The following is a 17033-nucleotide window of genomic DNA, read 5'->3' on the forward strand; positions in this document are numbered from 1 at the left end:
CGCACGTGGCTCTCCCACGCACGCGTCTGCTCGCCTGCCTCACCCGCTGCCCCAGATATCCTCCCCACCCCCCGCCAGGCTCCTGCCCTTCTCCCTTCCGACACACATTAGTTCGATTAGTTGCGCGCTGCGCGTGCACTCGTAAGGGTTCGTCCTCCCGCCACCACCACCACCCTCCCCTTGCAGAGGGCCGCGGAGGAGGGCAGGAGGGTGCGCGCAATATTCGGTTCCGTTGGTCTGATTCAGATCTACCGCTCAGTGTCATTGATACCGCACGTCATCGCATCTTCAGCCGTGTACGCAGGGCATTCCGTAGGTGATGAGTATGTCCTGTGGCGGGGGTGGGTGGGGCGCCAGCCAAACTTCCCTCTTGTGTTCCTCCCTCTAGAAGTCTTTCCCCCTCCTTACGGGGGAATCCGTATCATTCCACTCCTTGTTGCCCACGCAATGAAGCGGTGTTTGTATTTAAACGCTAGTTATTATTTCACTCATACTACAGTCTAGGAAACGAAACACGTCATTGTGCGGTTGATAACTATTCCTAACGAGGAAGGTACCCTAGACAGCTCTGTCTCCTGTACCTTCCCCTCCTTCCCCCTTCCCCCTCCCCCTCCCACTTCCCGCGTAATAAATGCCCTCCCGTGCACAACATGCACGTTAGTTGCCCCGAGTTACGTACTGAAGAAGTGACCCCTCCGTCCAACCCCTGAGGTCGGAAGAGCCCTCGGCGCAAACCACCCCTGCAGTATGCAAGCCTGAACCCGATTGCCACCAACTCTTTGCAAATTAGGTGATTAATGTCTGCTCCTGTGCCCCTGAGTCCCCCACGTATAACCTCACTTGTAGGTTATCAGGCCTGTGCTTTTTCTGTGGTTTCGCGTCTCATATCTTAAATGACAACGTGGAAAAAAGCGATGCGTATTTTCGGCAATACAGGGTCTATTTGGTCGAGTGAATACAAACACTCAGAGTATGACCCGTCCTTCCAGTGTGGGGACTTTTTTGATTCGGTTTGAGCTGAGGGGTTTCGCTTTCCTTGTCAGGGGGGGACATGTTCGTCGACTCGTGTCTAACCCTTTGTTTCCTCAGCAGCTGCACGTACCCTGTCCATGAGGTTGCGGTGTTTAACGTACTTCCTGCTGCCGAAGACGATGCTGTTGGGGTGCTAATTCATCCTCAAATCCAAAATGAACTATCCAGGTAAAAAAATGCTCAAAGAGTTCTTGTTTACAAGTAGGTCCCATTGATGTATACCTACCTCAAGCTTGTCTATCTTCTTTTGTCCAGGTCTGGTATATCATTTCACCTACCTTTGAACATAAAAAATAAATAATAATATTAATTCTTTTAGGTTCACATGGTGGGCGACGGCGGTGTAAAAGTGAGGGTATTGATGCTGTAAGCGTCACTAATGCTCACTATGAACAAAGTTACTGTGCTGAAATTCAACGTCCTTTATCAAGGGTAAGTTTTCTCGTATAGTCTAAGACTTCTTATTAATTAAGTTCTGTAGAACATCTCGGAAAGTTTAGGTACCATTTCTCTCTGTCTTTAACCAAAACATCAAACATATTTTTTATTGTGCAAAGTTTTTACACTGCGTTCATCACTGGCCTGAAACCTGGTAAAATGTATTATTCACTTCTAAGTTGCAAGGCCCAAAATAATGTTTTAGAGACAGGCTACAAAAAAGACTGCTGCTTTAATGTTCCACTAATATCAATATTGTTGTGAGGTTTAGAATGTGCTCACATTCCAATGTTGAAGATGTCTACTGTCCCTTCTACCATCACATCGATCTATTTATAAAATGAAGTATTTCACATATGTTATTTTATGCGTCCTCCTCTCACATCGACTAGTCTTTGAAAACGCCTTTGTGCAAACATTAGCCACGAAGCATGTGGGATCCTCACCAAATGGGCCTATTAAACTATAAATTCCAATCATTCAATTATAATTGATCTTTCTATAGTTCTTAAGAAATTTGAAAAACTTGTATGTGTACTTATGGTACTTCCACAGCTACGTCCACAAATAGTGAAGGCCAGGGATGTTTATCAACTACAGGAGGGCGAAACCTCTTTACATAAGGTATTCCAGTGTAACATTTAGTGGGAAGTAGATTGTGGAATTTAACCACTTACTGCTGTAGCCTTTGTTTTGGAAAGTATGGATATTATTCTGCTTAATTTCTGTAAGAGCTCTGCTTTTACCTAGATACATGAAAATATGCCAAACCGCAACAGTACATTAGTGTATTCTATTTGTATTCAAGGAGAGAAAGTAAAGCTTATCTGTGTTTAACTAACATTCATGATAAAAAATAAAATATCAAGTATCACTCCCAACAAATCAAATTATTAATTTTCTAACTTTAAAGCTTGAAAGTTGTTTTGCTAGTTCTCTTGTTGCATACCATTTTGCTTACATCGCTTTTTTGAACTTCCGCTGTAAATAAAAATATGATATCAACTATTCAATTGTAATGTGACTTAATTCTGTTGAAAAGGTGTGTCTTATGATCTGTTATCACATCAATTTCCAAGTAAATAAGGCTTTATATGTTTGTGTCATTGTTTTGCGTTTGTAGATAAGTGTTTTAGACCTCCCTGTGCGGAGTTTACTCATTTCTCTTGTCTAGTTACCTTTGGTGATCATTGAGTGCTTGACTGGCTTGCTGTAAAATTTTCGGTTGTTTGTGTTTCTGTTTTGGAGTAGGAACAGGACAGCAGCCGAATGGAGCTCTATGTTAACTGCTTTCATACTTGGCAATATTTCTTTAGTTAATTATTGCGTACCTTGCAAGTTTATTTGGTGAAAGAAGAGTTTTCATTCATCCTGTGGACATTGAAAATGTCAATGTTACTGTCTGATAAAAATATAATTCTCATGGTGCTTATGTTACAATCTTTTTAGCATCCTGTAGTTCATGGTTCATATTATTACAGCATAATACAACTCAAAGTAACCACATGGTCTTCTAGGTGTTTTTCAATGAATACTGAAATTTAATTTTCTCTTACAGGTTCGCTTTCCATCACCAGGTAGAAAGCCTTTTCAAAGTGTAAATGCCACAGACTTACAATATCTAAATGGCAGCTTACCCCGAGACTGGAATGCTCAAGCTTATAAGACTGCTGGAAAACCTAGGCTTAAAGCCCAATATACGTCCAAATGGTCACATGAAAGTAATTTTATTGACAGTTGCACTAATGGTCATTTAGAAAATGGAAACTTTTCCTCTGTCTCTCCAAAAATTGGACAGGGTCATAAGAATGGAAATGGATTTTCTGGTTACCACCGCCTTGTTCATCAAACTACTGAGGCGAATCCTCATCCAGAGGTAACTTTCATTTGAGTGTCACTTTCTCTTACAGAGCCAGGTCTTCACAGAATTTTTATACTACATTTCAATTTTTAAATCTAGGAAAGATACCTACAAGAGATAGAAACACTTCGTAGCAAATTGCATGGGTTAGAACATCTTCGTGGGTTGTCTGACAACAAGCGTGCTCGGGAACGAAGTGACTCGGAGCTGAGTAGTGCTACCACCAGTCCTCCAGACCCTCGTCACAATCATCATAGCATAAAAAAAGAAGTCAAAAGAGCTAGAGACTTTGTTAATTCTTCACCCAAGTCTCAACAAGTACCATCTGAACTGTCAGAGAATGGTAAAGACAGTAAAGTGAGTTTGCTTAAAAAAATTTAGTTTCAAATTTTCATCAATTTAACAAAATGTAATTCTGTTGAAAAATTATAACTAATTCATCACATTTTTAGGCGGGTCTTCAGTTTGATTCAAACAAATCTCCTAACTCAATAGAAAAAGGTTAGCATTGATAATGTTTGACTCTTCATAATTGTCAAATTTTAAAAGTAAATAAAAATTGTCTTATTCTAGATGGTAAAGCAGAGAAGGATGCAAAAGAAGTTGCTGCTCCAACCAAGTCGGATGTTAAAACTAAAAAAATTAGGGAATACCCAGGACCACATTCTCTAGATGGCTTAAGACCCAGTTTATTCCCTAATGTGCCTCCTTATATCAGGTTTTCTCTGCATGACCAGAAAGGTTTGTGTAGGAATTGAAATATGATGAATTGAAAACGTACTGATTGCCATTTAATAACCTGGTGGACCATTTCTAGGACCAGCACTTCCACCGACCATCCAACGGAATCTTAAGTGGAACCTCAGCACAATTACCCCCCTTGTTGTGAGACGCACTGTTCTCAACTCCGGCTTTCGACTTATAAGAAGTAAGAGATTTTATTGTTTAAACCTAGGTATTGTATTGCCTTTTGTTGTACATGACCTTAATATCCAGTGTGTCTTCCAGAATCAAATGAATGGACTGGTACATGGGGGAAACATATGAAATCTATAAATTTTAAAGTGCTGAAGGAATACCAGAAAATCAATCATTTTCCTGGTACATTTCAAATTGGCCGTAAAGACAGGCTGTGGAGAAATCTTTTCAAGTTGATGGCCAAATTTGGAAAGAAAGAGTAAGATTCCAATCACTACTACCATGACTTTGCCATTAATGATGAATTATTCTATTTATAAAATTCTTCTTGATTCTCGAATCTTGTTAAATTATTACTCGTCCTTTGCAGGTTTGGTTTCATTCCCAGAACTTATGTCTTACCTCAGGACAGTAAAATGTTGCGGGCTGCATGGGAGCGCAGTAATGGCAAAGAAGCTTGGATCATAAAACCAGTAAGTATGAGTTTTCTTTTTCTTTTCCTTTTTTGTTTGCAATTTTTTTTTAGTCAGACTTAAATGCGAATGTTATTTTAGTTTTTTTCTTGAATATTCTTAATATTTTTCTCTTCATTACAGCCAGCATCAGCTCGTGGGACGGGTATTAAGGTGATTCATAGATGGGGACAAATCCCTAAGAAGCGACCCCTAGTAGTTCAGAAGTATGTGGATAGACCATATTTAATCAATGGCTGCAAATTTGATTTGCGTCTCTATATTTTAGTCACAAGTATGCATCCTTTAAGGATATATCTCTATGATGATGGCCTTGTGCGCTTTGCATCTGGTAAGGCTGAATTTTTGCTTGTTTGAACTTGATTACTTTACCTTGAGATAAATTTACCATTAAATTGTTATTATGTTTTGATTTGTTACTTTAGTAAAATACTCTGAGGATCCAGCCTCTCTAGCAGATCGCTACATGCACTTGACCAACTACAGCATCAACAAACTTAGCAGTCACTACACTCACAATGAAGATGAATCTGCTTGCAAGGGTCATAAATGGTATGAGCGTTACAGATCCTGGCCTGGAGTGGAAAACTCTTTCACAGCAAAGTAATGTTTCTTCTAATTTGTTTTCTCATTTTTAAAGGACCATTAAGTCTCTGTGGAAATATCTGGGAAAGTTCAACATTGATGTTGACTCCTTGTGGCAGCGCTTGGTTGATCTAGCTGTTAAAACTGTGATCAGTGGGGAATCCAGCATAAATCAGTTGACTCGAGCTCATGTTAACTCTCGCTACTGTTGCTATGAAATTTTTGGTTTGGATGTTCTTCTTGACCAGGATCTCAAACCATGGCTTCTTGAGGTACTGCCTTCCATATGTGTTTGTCTTTGTCGTGCACTTGCTGTCAAAGCAAGATTTTACTGCTTCTTCCTCTCCACTAAACTAACAGAAAGTTTTTCTTTAGGTAAATATATCTCCTTCCCTTCACTCTTCATCTCCCTTAGACCTAGCTGTCAAAGGACCTATGGTAAGAGACTTAATGAACATGGCTGGACACCAAATCCCTTGCAAATTATCTCCATCTCAGCAGGTGAGTTACAAGTCTAGGATCTGTATACCATTTGCTAGTATTGTTCTGTCTGTTCAGAGACTTAATTCATGTTTGTTGTCTATCAGGAAGAGCTTAGTCAGCAGTACAACAGGCCTGATCTACCCTCACTGTGTTTAGACAAGAGGCTTTACACTGTTGTCCTTTCGGCTGAGGAGAGGAATAAGCACATTCTCCACCAGTCAGCTAATTGCAGAGAAGAGGTAAGTACTAATGGTTTTACTGGAATTACCCCCCCCCCTTTTTTTTCCCCTTCTATTTTAATATGAAACATTTTTAATGTTACCTACTTGTTGTCCTTTTTTATTTCAGTACCTCCCTACTATTCTCAATGATCTTACTGCAGATGATGTAAGACACCTCATTCAGTACGAGGATGAACTTACTCAATGTGGCAGGTGTGTCAAAGTTTCCATGCTTATTTTATTAGTCAACCTGAGCGCTTTTAAATCTGTTGTTAAGTTGACTTGTATTTCAAGGGATGTAGGAAAATAATTGCTTGCTTCTTATAGATTCCAAAAGATATTCCCAACCACAAGTTCTCATACTTATCATCAATTCTTTGAGGCACCTCGTTATTACAACATGCTGTTTGATGCCTGGGAAACAAAGTATCATACCAACAGACGAGATGGTGAGAAATTCTCTGTAGTCATTGAATTGCTACACAAACGTGCATATCAAAGAAGAGTTTTTTCCTGAAGAAAGAATCTTAACTTTTTATTTATTTTTTCAGGTATTCAAAGACTGCAGGAGTTATGTGAGCAGAAACTTCATCTACAAATCCCTGCACCCAGCACCAAAGCAAAGGTTAGTTTTTTCTACATGCCATAAAATTTTTGTAGAATTTCGGTTGTATCTTTTCCTTGTCTTCGTCGAACGATTCGTCATTCTTTTCTTTTCTTGAATTGCTGAGAAATTGACTTCTTACTATCTTCTCGCACCTCTTGTCTGCATTGGTTGTCGAGGTGATATATCGTACATAATCAGCGGTTTTAGAGGGATTTAAAAAAAAATTACTTAATATTTGAGAAGTTCTTTCTGTAGTGCTACTGAATTTCTGTACTGACACATTTGAAACTGATTTTGTTATGTGCACATTTATGGTTAATTTTGTCTATATCTCTGTTGACATATCAGTGGTTATATAATTCATTATACTTTTAGGAAGGATTTGATCATGAGTTGGATGGGTTTTTTGACCCTGACCTGGAGAATGACTGTGCGTCATCCTGTGAGTTGTTGACATTGTTTCTGTTATCTGGAATGCAGTCTCCCAGTGTAAAGGATGTGTTACACCTTTTCTGCTCAATGTCATAGTGTTTTGTTTTGTGTTTTTTAATGTTTGTTTTATTTTTATCTATCTTTATTTTTCTGAAGGGGATGTGTGTGTGAGTGTGTTACACTGAAACCTGGATAGTAAGAATGCCTTCTTATAAAGTAACTTTTCAGAGGAGGGCCCATGTCAAGTTTGTCACTGGTTATGGACTTTAGTCTCAAGTGATAACTATCCAGGTTTCTCTGTATGTGTGTGTGCACGTGTTCTGTGTCTTGTTCATCAATTATTTTTCAAATTTGTAAACTTTGAAACACCTCTCTTTGGAAAAAACTAACTATACTACTCCTCTGGATTTTACCGACTCCGAAAAAGAATTTGATTTTGTTTCTCTGTCTTATACCTCATTAATGTTGGAAACCTGCTAGTTTTTTTGTTTGTTTGTTTTGGCATATGGTGCTAGGCACACAATTCAATTTTCATATTTATACTATCTATAATCTTAAAATCATTTTTATTAGAGGGAAAGCTATTAAATTGTTGTGGGCTTGTTCTTCACTTGAGGGCACAGAGTGGGTCTTGTTTAGTTAGCAGTATTATGTAATAACAACCATATGAACAATGTTGTCACCTCATCAGCTAGGGACTTGTTGAGGTGGAGTATTTTAAACGAGCACCTCTGGTTTGGCTCAGTGTCTGGCTGTAGAACTCAGTTTGACCATCTCATTAGAAATTCTCTAGTCTTGTTCAGTTTTGCTATTGACGGACCTGTATTTCTGTGCACCTGAAGGACAAGGTGTGCAGGCTTTTCAGGAAAGTATACTGCCAGTACAAAAGGGCAGAACACAGTAAGTCACAAATTGGCTATTCCTTGTTGTTTTAGGGATGACGTACCAGAGTTCCTAAATGTGTTTGAACCTAGTTTGTAGTATCTTTATATAGTTCAAAAAGGCCTTAGATCAGGAGCAATTGTGACAATCACGTATAATACAAATTCTATCTGATGTGTTTAGCCCCCTCATACTCTACTTGGATGCTAATCCGTTAACCATCAGAAACTTCACCATATATTTCAATTTCTTTCTCTTCTTCTAAATGTGTCAACAGACAAATTGTGAATTGAAACAAGTCAGATATCCTGGTCTGTAGGCCCGTTCAAAAGAGTTGTTGTAGGATATTGGGGTCAGTATTATACCAAAAGCACCACAATAATGTGATATTAACAATCACCATATCTGTCTGTATATCCAAAATTCAGATTGACTCCCTATTTATGAATTTGTAAATGGAAAATTAGGTAGCTGTCACCCTGTACTGTCACATACCTATATTCAGTGAACTGCATATATATGTCTATTTGTACGTCCCTCCGTATGTGTTTTTGTGTCGTCTGTCTGTGTATGTGTGTAGTAAGCTCATTTAATTAATCAGTTTTTATGTAGCCTAGACTATGACGTGATATAAGCTGTGTCTATGGTGTCAACATGGTATTGCTTACACTCCAGGTCCAAAGTGGAAGGTATAGTCTTTTTTATCATGTCAACTCATAATTGCTTTACTGGATTCTCACTTCAGTGGAAGATAGCATGGCATGAGCCTAAAAACAGCAAACTTTAATTATTTTAAAATTTACTTTTCTGACGAGTGTTGGTTTAAGTTTTTCTTGTTGACAACCGTTTGTTTAAATGTAGCCTTTTATGTTTACAAAGTAGGCGATATGCAATCTTATTATGTATGATTTTTTTCTTGTGTATTTTGTGGAGTAGATTCTCATTTAGTTTAGTATCGTTTACAATAAGTATTATGTACTCAGTAAATCTCACATCTTTTAATGTTTCTTTAGGAAGCTTCCACAAGTTTTTTTTTTACAAACAGTTCTGTTAGTTGCCCCTTTGCCCCTTTGTATTTCAATGGCTTGGTAATTACCCTCAATGGGAGATATTCTATTGCAGTATTTTCCAATATTACCCAATTTTATACTGAGTTTTTGATGAGTCAGTGCCGATAATATAAGTATTTAAATTGGTAGTTAGTCAAAATATTGAAGCGTATCAAGGGTATTCTTTACCACCATTATGAAAAGTGTAGTCTAACTATAGAGAATTCAACCATGTCACTGTTTATAACATCTTCTACAGGTCTGTAGGATACGTTTTATCTGACTAGAAAATGTAATTAGGTAATCCTTCATTAGGCTAGTTAATTTGGTTGTATGGAAGTGTGTTCAGTTAAGACCACTTATAATATGCTTCTAGAACAGACTGTAAGACTTGATATATATATAAATAAGACTAAACTATGTAATAGGCATGAAATAGTTTAGACTTTAGTGAGTCATTCAGTTTAGATGTGCTCTCTGAAATGTGTAATTGTAATTTATCATGCAGTTGATCTCCTGTTCACTTTTTGTGAATTCTAAATGTAACTGTGAACAAAGCACCCTCAGTTTACATCATCTGTTGTGAAATCTAAATAGGAGTCTTATTGGAAGTGTTTTAGTTCTTGAAAGTGTGTTGTAGTCTCTGTGTCTGATATCAGTGCAAGCATGTAAGTGGATCCCTAAAAATATGTGTTAGTTTTCAGTAGGATGTGTCCTGTGTTGTCATAATCCAGCACCAGTTTGACTCATGTTGCTACCTTAAGTGGTTCCTATCAATGAATCAAAGCTGTCCCTTGTCTGCCTAGACCTTCCTGTATTTTTTGTCTTCCCTATTTTGTGTTTGAAGTCCCATACAAAGTCTAACTTTGAACCAAGTTAAATCAAGTTGCAATCATGTGGAAATTGTTGTGCCTTTTTCATTGTGGTCTACATATGTTATTAGGACAGTACACCTGGTATTTCCATGTGCATTGTATTGCATGTGTGTCACTTGTAGATATGTTTATTTTTGATTGTGTCGATCATGCTGACATTGAAGCATGTGTGTGCATCATGTCAATACTGGTTTTAGTCTTAATATCTCCTTGTCACTGTTTAAGCTTAAAATTGTAACTCGGGCGATAGGCAAGACTGGTAAAACTAACGTTAAATTTTATCTGAATTTATCAAAGATATTTTTTTAAAATACCATTTTTGTTCTGTTTGTTGGAAACTGAACAGATTAGCAAATACTTCTAATAAATAATGTGGGATATTGTATCTGTTATCTACCAGCCCAGTTGCTATTTTAACTTAATAGTATTGTAGCTGGTGGTTTGTTATTTGTATTTGGTAATTTATGCGACCATCGCATGTTTACAGTGCTGTACGAACCCCCTGAATATGGAAGCCGGGATGAGAGCCCCAGTGGAAGCGGGCATCTCGAGTAGCAACTCATCAGTTGATACGTAAGAATCTTGTACAATAAGGCTTCCTTCATCCAATGCTCGCTCTTTTCTTCCTTTTTTTTAAAGTTTACTTAGAAAATTAATTTTCTGCTGGACTTGGTGGTTTGTGGTTGGGGACACTGTCTTCCACATTGTGCTAAAAAATTCGACAACATTTACTATTCGTATTAATTTTCATTTTTACTTTTCTGTGTCAGTTTGGTTGGTTTAAGTAGTTTTCACAAGTCATGTTTTGCAAAGCTTTCCATGGCACATTTTGAAGCTTTTTCTACAGTATTTTAGTATTTTCACTGCATTTGTTATAAAGTATGCTTCATACTAACTTGCTTGACATTAGGCATTGGTTGGCTTGCAAAGTGCACTGGTTTCATTCTTTTGTTTGAACTATCTTGAGGTTTTCATCTGTTTTGAAAAAAGAACTAATTTTGTTTTTGTGTATCTAATCAAACATTTACTCCTGTTTAGTTTGTATCAGTTTTATTCAAACAAGACCTCTGTGTCAGCTGAGACCTTACATCACAGTTAGATACAGTGAAAGCCGCTTAAAACGTCTCCCGTATATAACGTTATTCCGCTTGTAACGTTGGCTCCGATCGCTTAATGTTGGTTTCCGCGTTAGAGTATTCAACCGGATTTAGCGTTTCCCGCATATAACGTTGAGATTTTGGCGCACGTACGGGTGACGTTATAAGCGGCTTTTACTGAATTATTAAGCTACATTTTTCTTTAAATAAAAAATGTTTTAAAGTACTGTGTTTTTTTCTAAGTGTGTCAAAAGAAAGGGTTTACAATTGTCAGAAATAATATTGAGACGTAATTGTCAAAGTAGAATTTTTAAAAAGGTTTGGAGATTAATTTTTTCAACTGTTATGTAAGGCTCAGTTTTAGACTTTTTCCAACAATAACATTAGCTCCTGTTTATCAATACTCCACTGTTTGTCAAACTATATTCCTGGACTATTAGATAGTTGCTAGCGCATATGTAACTTGGAACAATACTGACTGTGTTATAAGCTATGAGTGTGTTTGCTTGCTCTAATACTCCAGTTCTTATGTTGACAGCAGATTTTAAAGAAAAAACAATCCTTACATAAGTGTGTTTTCTTTGCAGACTCACAAGGACTGCCAAGAAGCGTTTCATGAGCTCGAAAGAGGGAAGCCCAACTCTTCCTCAGAGTCCACGAAACTCAAGTTTATACCTATGGAGCTCTGCACGTATCAAGCTCTCAGCAGCGAGATTACGCTCTCACAAATTACTGACTCAAAAGAACCGTCCTTTGTCCTACCTGTCACGGTTGAGCTGCGGTGATTCTAGCTCTAAGTCACACTCCTCCATTTCAGAGCCTGTTCTTAAGGAATCTCTTGTCTCTGTAGCTGCACCAGCTGCAGGCAGCTGACAGTATCTGTCCAGTGCACCCGTCTCCTCTAGACGCTCTGCCTGTGCCACTGTGATAAATGCCCTTACAAGTCTAAAAATACCAAAAAGTGCATCAAAAACCCCAGAAATGATAGCTGAAAGTTCTCACTTAAAGTCTTCTTGTGTTGAAACATCTGTCCACATACCATCATATGATAAAAAATCTGCTTATATTAGTTTAAAATCGGACATAAGGGACAGTAAGTTGAACCATGAAGCAGGCAAAAATTCTTTGTGCTCTTTTTCAAATCCTCAAAGCTCCTCCAATAAAATGAAGGCTTATGATTACTCTGGTAAAGAAAAGCAAAGGGCTGTTAAGTGCAAAAGTGCGTCTGCTACTCCAATATTATCTAGACAGTTATCTACCTCTAGGAATGATTGTCTGGGTCTGATCAGTCCATGTAAAACAAAAAGAGGAAAAGAGCTCCTTGAAATTTTCCCTTCCCCAGAAAATAGTTCTCGATGGTGGGAAGTTCTTTTACCTCTGAAAAGAGAATCGACAACAGAAGGAATAGGAAGTAGCAAGCAGCATGTACAAACAAACAAAAATAGATTAAGAAGTCTAGAACTTCAATCTAATGAAAAGAGAAATTCTAAAGAAAATGCGCAGCTTTGTTTAAACAAAACTTCATCAAGGTCTGATAGTAAGAAAATGAAGGATGAAACAAACATAAAAACCATGAACAAGAATGTGAAATCTAGTGTATTTTGTTAGCTGTGTTGTAGTTTAAAATGAATCATCTGCAAGCTCCTGTTTCTATAGACATATGTTTACTGGAGAGGTTTAAGAAACATGACTCAAAAAGGAGTCAGTAAGCTCTTCCTGTCTTGATTTTAAGTGTTAAGCCCATGTTTAAAACCTTTTGAAGGTCATTCCGCTGAAAGAATTGCAATGTCACTTAACTGAAAGCTCTCAAAAATTTTACCCACCAATATTTTATGAATTAATCCTCAAAACATTTTAAAATTAGTTGAAAGCATCATAAATTTTTTTTACAACTTCAACAAGATATTTTTTTTTTTGTAATTTATCAACAATATTTTAGCTGCTTATTAACAACTTTAGTTCTTATTTCATAAAAACATACCCTAGCCTTCTCAGCAGTGAAGAAAAAAAATATCCTTGTGATTCCTCTTTCAATGTACAGGTAATATGAACTATACCCTTTTAATGTTTGATTTTCCTCCGAGGCAGCAAACTGTATCAAAGGAGGTCATATCCTGAGCATTCATGGTGCATTTTTTAACCACAAAAACACATTGTATTTGCACAACATGCACTGGTCAGCTATCTGGACTTATTCTCAATATTCATGACCTCATTAATTGTGCACGAAACAAAATTTCTTGTAATTCTTTCATTTTTTCATCTGATAATTCTTAATCAAAGTTAGAATCAACATGTTTGTTTTATCTGCTCCTTCTGTTGCCAAAACTAACTAAACATGGGAGGAAAAAAGAATAGTTCTTAGTGGACTTTTATCCCTGAACTTCTCAAGCAGCCGTTCCAATTTGATTTTTATGGGACCAACTAATGGTATGTAATCTAAAATCAGTGATTCCGTTGATTTCTTGGTGTAAAACCAAAGCCAGCATATGCTTATATTTGGATTTCTTTACACTCAATGTTTTCCCGTATCCCTTAAAATTTGAAGTAAATGTTAATGATGGCTTTCCCTTTCTTACTGTGATTGCCAATTATTTTTATTCGTATGAAAGCTATTGTGTTTGCTGTTGTGCACACCTCAAAAGTGGGTGTGCCTAAGTGCTCTGATGCTGGCCTAATTTGACTTGATCATGTTATATTTTCATTGTCATTAGATCATATCTTTTTTATAATCATTGCTGATTTTTGATGGTTTGGATTGATTGAAGAGACTTCATCAATATCTCAGTGGAAACTCCTGTCTTTTTGGGGGGTCATTTCCTGTAATCCTAAATCTATAAAGGATTATTTCACTGGTAAAGCTTTGTAGGACTTGGCTCTTCACATTCTCATGGAAATAGCTTAAATATGTGAATGAGCACCATTGGTTGAAAACCCTGAAAAAGAGTATTGTTGTTTTTCCTCATTGAACTTAATCCTAACTAGATTAGCCTTTCCCCCCTCTTTTAATCAGTTGTTGATTCTGAACAAAGCTGTGTAAGTACCATTTCTACCCTCTAGTGCTGAGGAATTATTGGCTGATTATCTAATCTAAAAGGCTGTACTTGCCATGTGGACATTTTGTCTAATGCATAGTCATTTTTTTATTTTTTTTTTTTTTGAAAAAATCAAGTGTGATTTTCAGTGCTAAGATTAAATGCTCTCCATAACTGTTGTATTAGTCTGTCTTGATAAAGTAAATTTGTCAGTTTTTGTATTGGCTTAAGTCATATACATATAGTTGATTGAATCAAGTACTGACTGCAATAGGTGCTGACATGAACATAAAAATTTTTACTGCATTCATTCTTTTGCAAAACTTTCTTTTGTCAGCATTGAGACTGAGCTCAGTAAGTTAAACTGTGATGTTGGGAGATTTCAAGCCTAGACAACTAGTTGTGTGCATCATAATTGCCTTAGTTTTGATAGTTTTCTTTGGATGAATGCTTTCCCTGTTGTGATATCAAAACCTGTGTCAACTGATATGTAATTTTGCAAGTTGACATTTAAGTTTTTTATATTCTTGTTCATCTGCTACCAACAGGATTGAGAAAACTAGTGTGTAGTAAATTTGTTAAATTTTGTAGAATGCATGGAACATTTTTAAATCCTTAACATTTTAAGATGTGTGACCTGCTGTACCGGTATGTTGTGTGGCAAAGTTTTCCCATTTTCTTCATGTGCAGTTTTAGTTCATAACTGCAGTGATAACATTATCTTTGCTCATGTAGGTATGTATTCAATTTATGTCAACTTGTCTGACACTTTATTCTTCGATCCAACAGATATATATTGATGTACTTGCTGTGATCTCTACGGTTTTCAGACTATATACATATTGTCAGGTACACAGAAGGATTAAGAACATTTCAAGCAAACCCATTACAACTTGTACTTATTTATTTGCATATTGTATCTTGGTTAAAGTTCTTAGACAAGGAATTTGAGTTGTCCTGGTTCTGGTTGTTACCTTCCTCTGTATTCCATATATATACATGTTCTTGAAAGTTCCAAAATTAAGTTTTGGTGTCCAATAACTGTTGTGCCAAGACTCCTTACTCATTTCAAGATTTAGAATGCCAAATTGTATGTGTTCCCAGTGATTGTCCTCATTGTTTATCCACACTGTGTTCTATAGCAAATAAAGCTGATTTTAGTGAAAATAATCTGTTTTTTTAACTTGTACACCACTAAATGTGCGAAGTTTTAACTCCCCATTCTTGTTTATTGCAATCATTTTGTTTGAGTGTACTTGGTTAACTTCCAATAATAAATCTGTTTTGAAAAAAGACAACAATTTAATGCTTATTCTTACAGCAAAGGAGATGTGTTATTTAATAGAAAATAAATCGATCAAACAAATTCTGGCACACATTTTAACTTGGGTTGAGAATATGGCCGATATGAAGATATGTGAGAGGAAGAGGAATAGCTTGTGGAGAGAAATCACATGCCGAAGAGCGAGTTGCAGTCGAGCTTGAGCCCTGCCTTGTTGATGGCGTCCCGGAGTCCCTTCTGCACGGCGCCCTCGATCTTGTCGTGCAGCTTCGCCGTCACCCAGGTGACAATCTTGGAGTAGAGGAAGTTGAGTTTGCCGAGGCCCGTGACGTGCACGTTGATCTTGCCCAGGTCGGTGAGCACCAGCGAGTCGACACCCAGACTGCACGCGTCGTCCGAGATGAGCAGGCTGGCGCGGAGGGTGACCGTGTTGGAGTTGACGGTGGCCGTGAGCTTGCCGCCGGGGCCTAGCTTGCCTAGCTTGGCCTTGTACCCGTACCTGCGATGGTAGAACGTGAGAGCGGCGTGAGCGCAAACCAAACCACCCTCGCTTGTCCTCGGAGGACCTGGACTTACCCGATCTGGAGGTCGCTGAGGCTGAGGGGCACCTCCACGACGAGGCGGTCGCCGTCCTCGGCGAGGGTGGCCTCGCCGGAGCGGTCCAAGGACGCGAGGGACTTGGCCCAGCCGTCGCGGGCCTCGAATCTGCCGCTGATGGAGATGGGGCCGACCTTCTTCTTGAACTTCTCCGTGATGTCGGGCAGCACGATCTGATCCAGGCCCAGGTTGATGATCTCAGTGTGCGCGAGCTCCAGCAGCTGGTCCACGATCTCGTTGATGTTGATGTCAGTGTCGTCACCCTGGAAATGGTTAACGTTGTTAGCCGTTCAGCAGCAGGCTCGGGTAACGGGGCGCGCCCGGGAGGGTCATCGTCCAGGCCATACCTCGTCGGCTTGGACGCGGGCCGGCGCCGCCGTTACGGCGAGCGCCACAAACAAAAGGGCGAACCAGGTGCGCATCTCTGAACCCGTGACGGAAAACTACACCGCTCAACAGATCGCCAAACCCCTTTTAAGAAAATTGTTGACTCGACTTTTATCTCTTTCCTGGCGTCGCAGGTCGGCGGGGCCGGCACGGCCGCGCTCTGATATTGCAACAAGTACCCCAAACAAATAATCGGCTCTTAAGCGCCGTCTGTCCCGCGGTTATGGGATAGTGTGTCGAGTCACCGGCCCTTGTATCTCAATGGGGCAGCTCCTTCGGCTCCTCCACTGAAAACCTTTAAGTGAGGTGTCGTGCTCGAAATGAGTGAGGCAATTTTGCCTCGCCTGATCAGAGCGATGACTATAATGCTCACCCTATTTGAGTCATACGCACCGAATTCTCACTCTGGAGAAGTAAGATTTCCCTGACCTCGCCCAATTGCAGTGAGGAACCTCACTCTCATTGGATGAGAACCTCAAATTATGACTCAAATAGAGTGAGATTCAGATGTCTTGCTCCTAGGAGAGTGAGATTATTTGTGTGTCTGATCTTATTCTCCTGAAAGTAAGGTATGTGACTCTAGCATTTTCAGCGTCGACGCGTCCTGTCCGAATGGTCGCAAAGCCGAGCCAGCGCAGGGCGAATGAAGGTGTCATAATGTTGTAAATGTGCTCTAGCCAAGCGAGCATGCCCAGCCCGGCCGCCGCGCCGCCACCAGGCGCGCAGGGGTGAGGTAGGCCAGCCCGCCGGACACGCGTGCCGAGCGGGCGTGCCCAGCC

The 17033-nt window shown here is 39.0% G+C and overlaps 2 protein-coding genes across 11 annotated transcripts in view; one reads left to right on the plus strand and one right to left on the minus strand.

The window, feature by feature from the left end:
* The first annotated feature begins 161 nt into the window (after positions 1 to 161).
* LOC113210128 (tubulin monoglutamylase TTLL4) lies at positions 162 to 15158 on the plus strand. 9 transcript variants are annotated; one of them, XM_052268704.1, is made up of 22 exons: positions 605 to 790; positions 1093 to 1200; positions 1352 to 1464; positions 2026 to 2094; positions 3029 to 3346; positions 3431 to 3688; positions 3784 to 3832; positions 3905 to 4072; positions 4149 to 4259; positions 4340 to 4508; positions 4620 to 4722; positions 4846 to 5053; positions 5148 to 5274; positions 5363 to 5579; positions 5683 to 5808; positions 5895 to 6029; positions 6139 to 6224; positions 6339 to 6460; positions 6563 to 6636; positions 6994 to 7060; positions 10344 to 10429; positions 11541 to 11688. In XM_052268704.1, exons 2-21 carry the CDS (start codon positions 1188 to 1190, stop codon positions 10409 to 10411), a joined length of 2601 nt encoding a protein of 866 aa, XP_052124664.1. In that variant the 5' UTR covers positions 605 to 790; positions 1093 to 1187; the 3' UTR covers positions 10412 to 10429; positions 11541 to 11688. The 9 variants fall into 9 exon arrangements, with proteins under 9 accessions (XP_026283747.1, XP_052124660.1, XP_052124661.1 ...); XM_026427962.2 differs by lacking the exons at positions 605 to 790; positions 6994 to 7060 and adding an exon at positions 162 to 312 and having other exon boundaries at positions 1090 to 1200; positions 11541 to 15158; XM_052268700.1 differs by lacking the exons at positions 605 to 790; positions 6994 to 7060 and adding an exon at positions 167 to 316 and having other exon boundaries at positions 11541 to 15158.
* Positions 15159 to 15270: 112 nt separating this feature from the next.
* Positions 15271 to 17033, minus strand: part of LOC113210130 (uncharacterized) — a 10527-nt gene continuing 8764 nt past the window's right edge. Inside the window, exons 1-3 of one of the 2 annotated variants that reach the window (XM_026427967.2) lie at positions 16215 to 16383; positions 15847 to 16130; positions 15271 to 15769 (exon numbers count right to left, since the gene is read on the minus strand). In XM_026427967.2, coding sequence (XP_026283752.1) covers positions 15439 to 15769; positions 15847 to 16130; positions 16215 to 16289 — 690 coding nt within the window. In that variant the 5' untranslated portion in view covers positions 16290 to 16383 and the 3' untranslated portion in view covers positions 15271 to 15438. Of the gene's footprint in view, positions 15770 to 15846; positions 16131 to 16214; positions 16384 to 17033 lie in introns of those variants that run through there. The other variant, XM_026427966.2, reaches the window with a different exon arrangement.

The sequence above is a fragment of the Frankliniella occidentalis genome, unplaced genomic scaffold, assembly GCF_000697945.3.
Source record: "Frankliniella occidentalis isolate FOCC.00 unplaced genomic scaffold, Focc_3.1 Scaffold74, whole genome shotgun sequence".
Taxonomy (NCBI): Eukaryota; Metazoa; Arthropoda; class Insecta; order Thysanoptera; family Thripidae; genus Frankliniella; species Frankliniella occidentalis.

Excerpts from the sequence above, each read along its gene's own strand:
- LOC113210128 (XM_026427962.2), top strand. Across the intron at positions 5,054-5,147 it reads CCTTGTGCGCTTTGCATCTG|TAAAATACTCTGAGGATCCA; the intron begins GTAAGGCTGAAT and ends TTGTTACTTTAG. Across the intron at positions 6,225-6,338 it reads GAACTTACTCAATGTGGCAG|ATTCCAAAAGATATTCCCAA; the intron begins GTGTGTCAAAGT and ends TGCTTCTTATAG.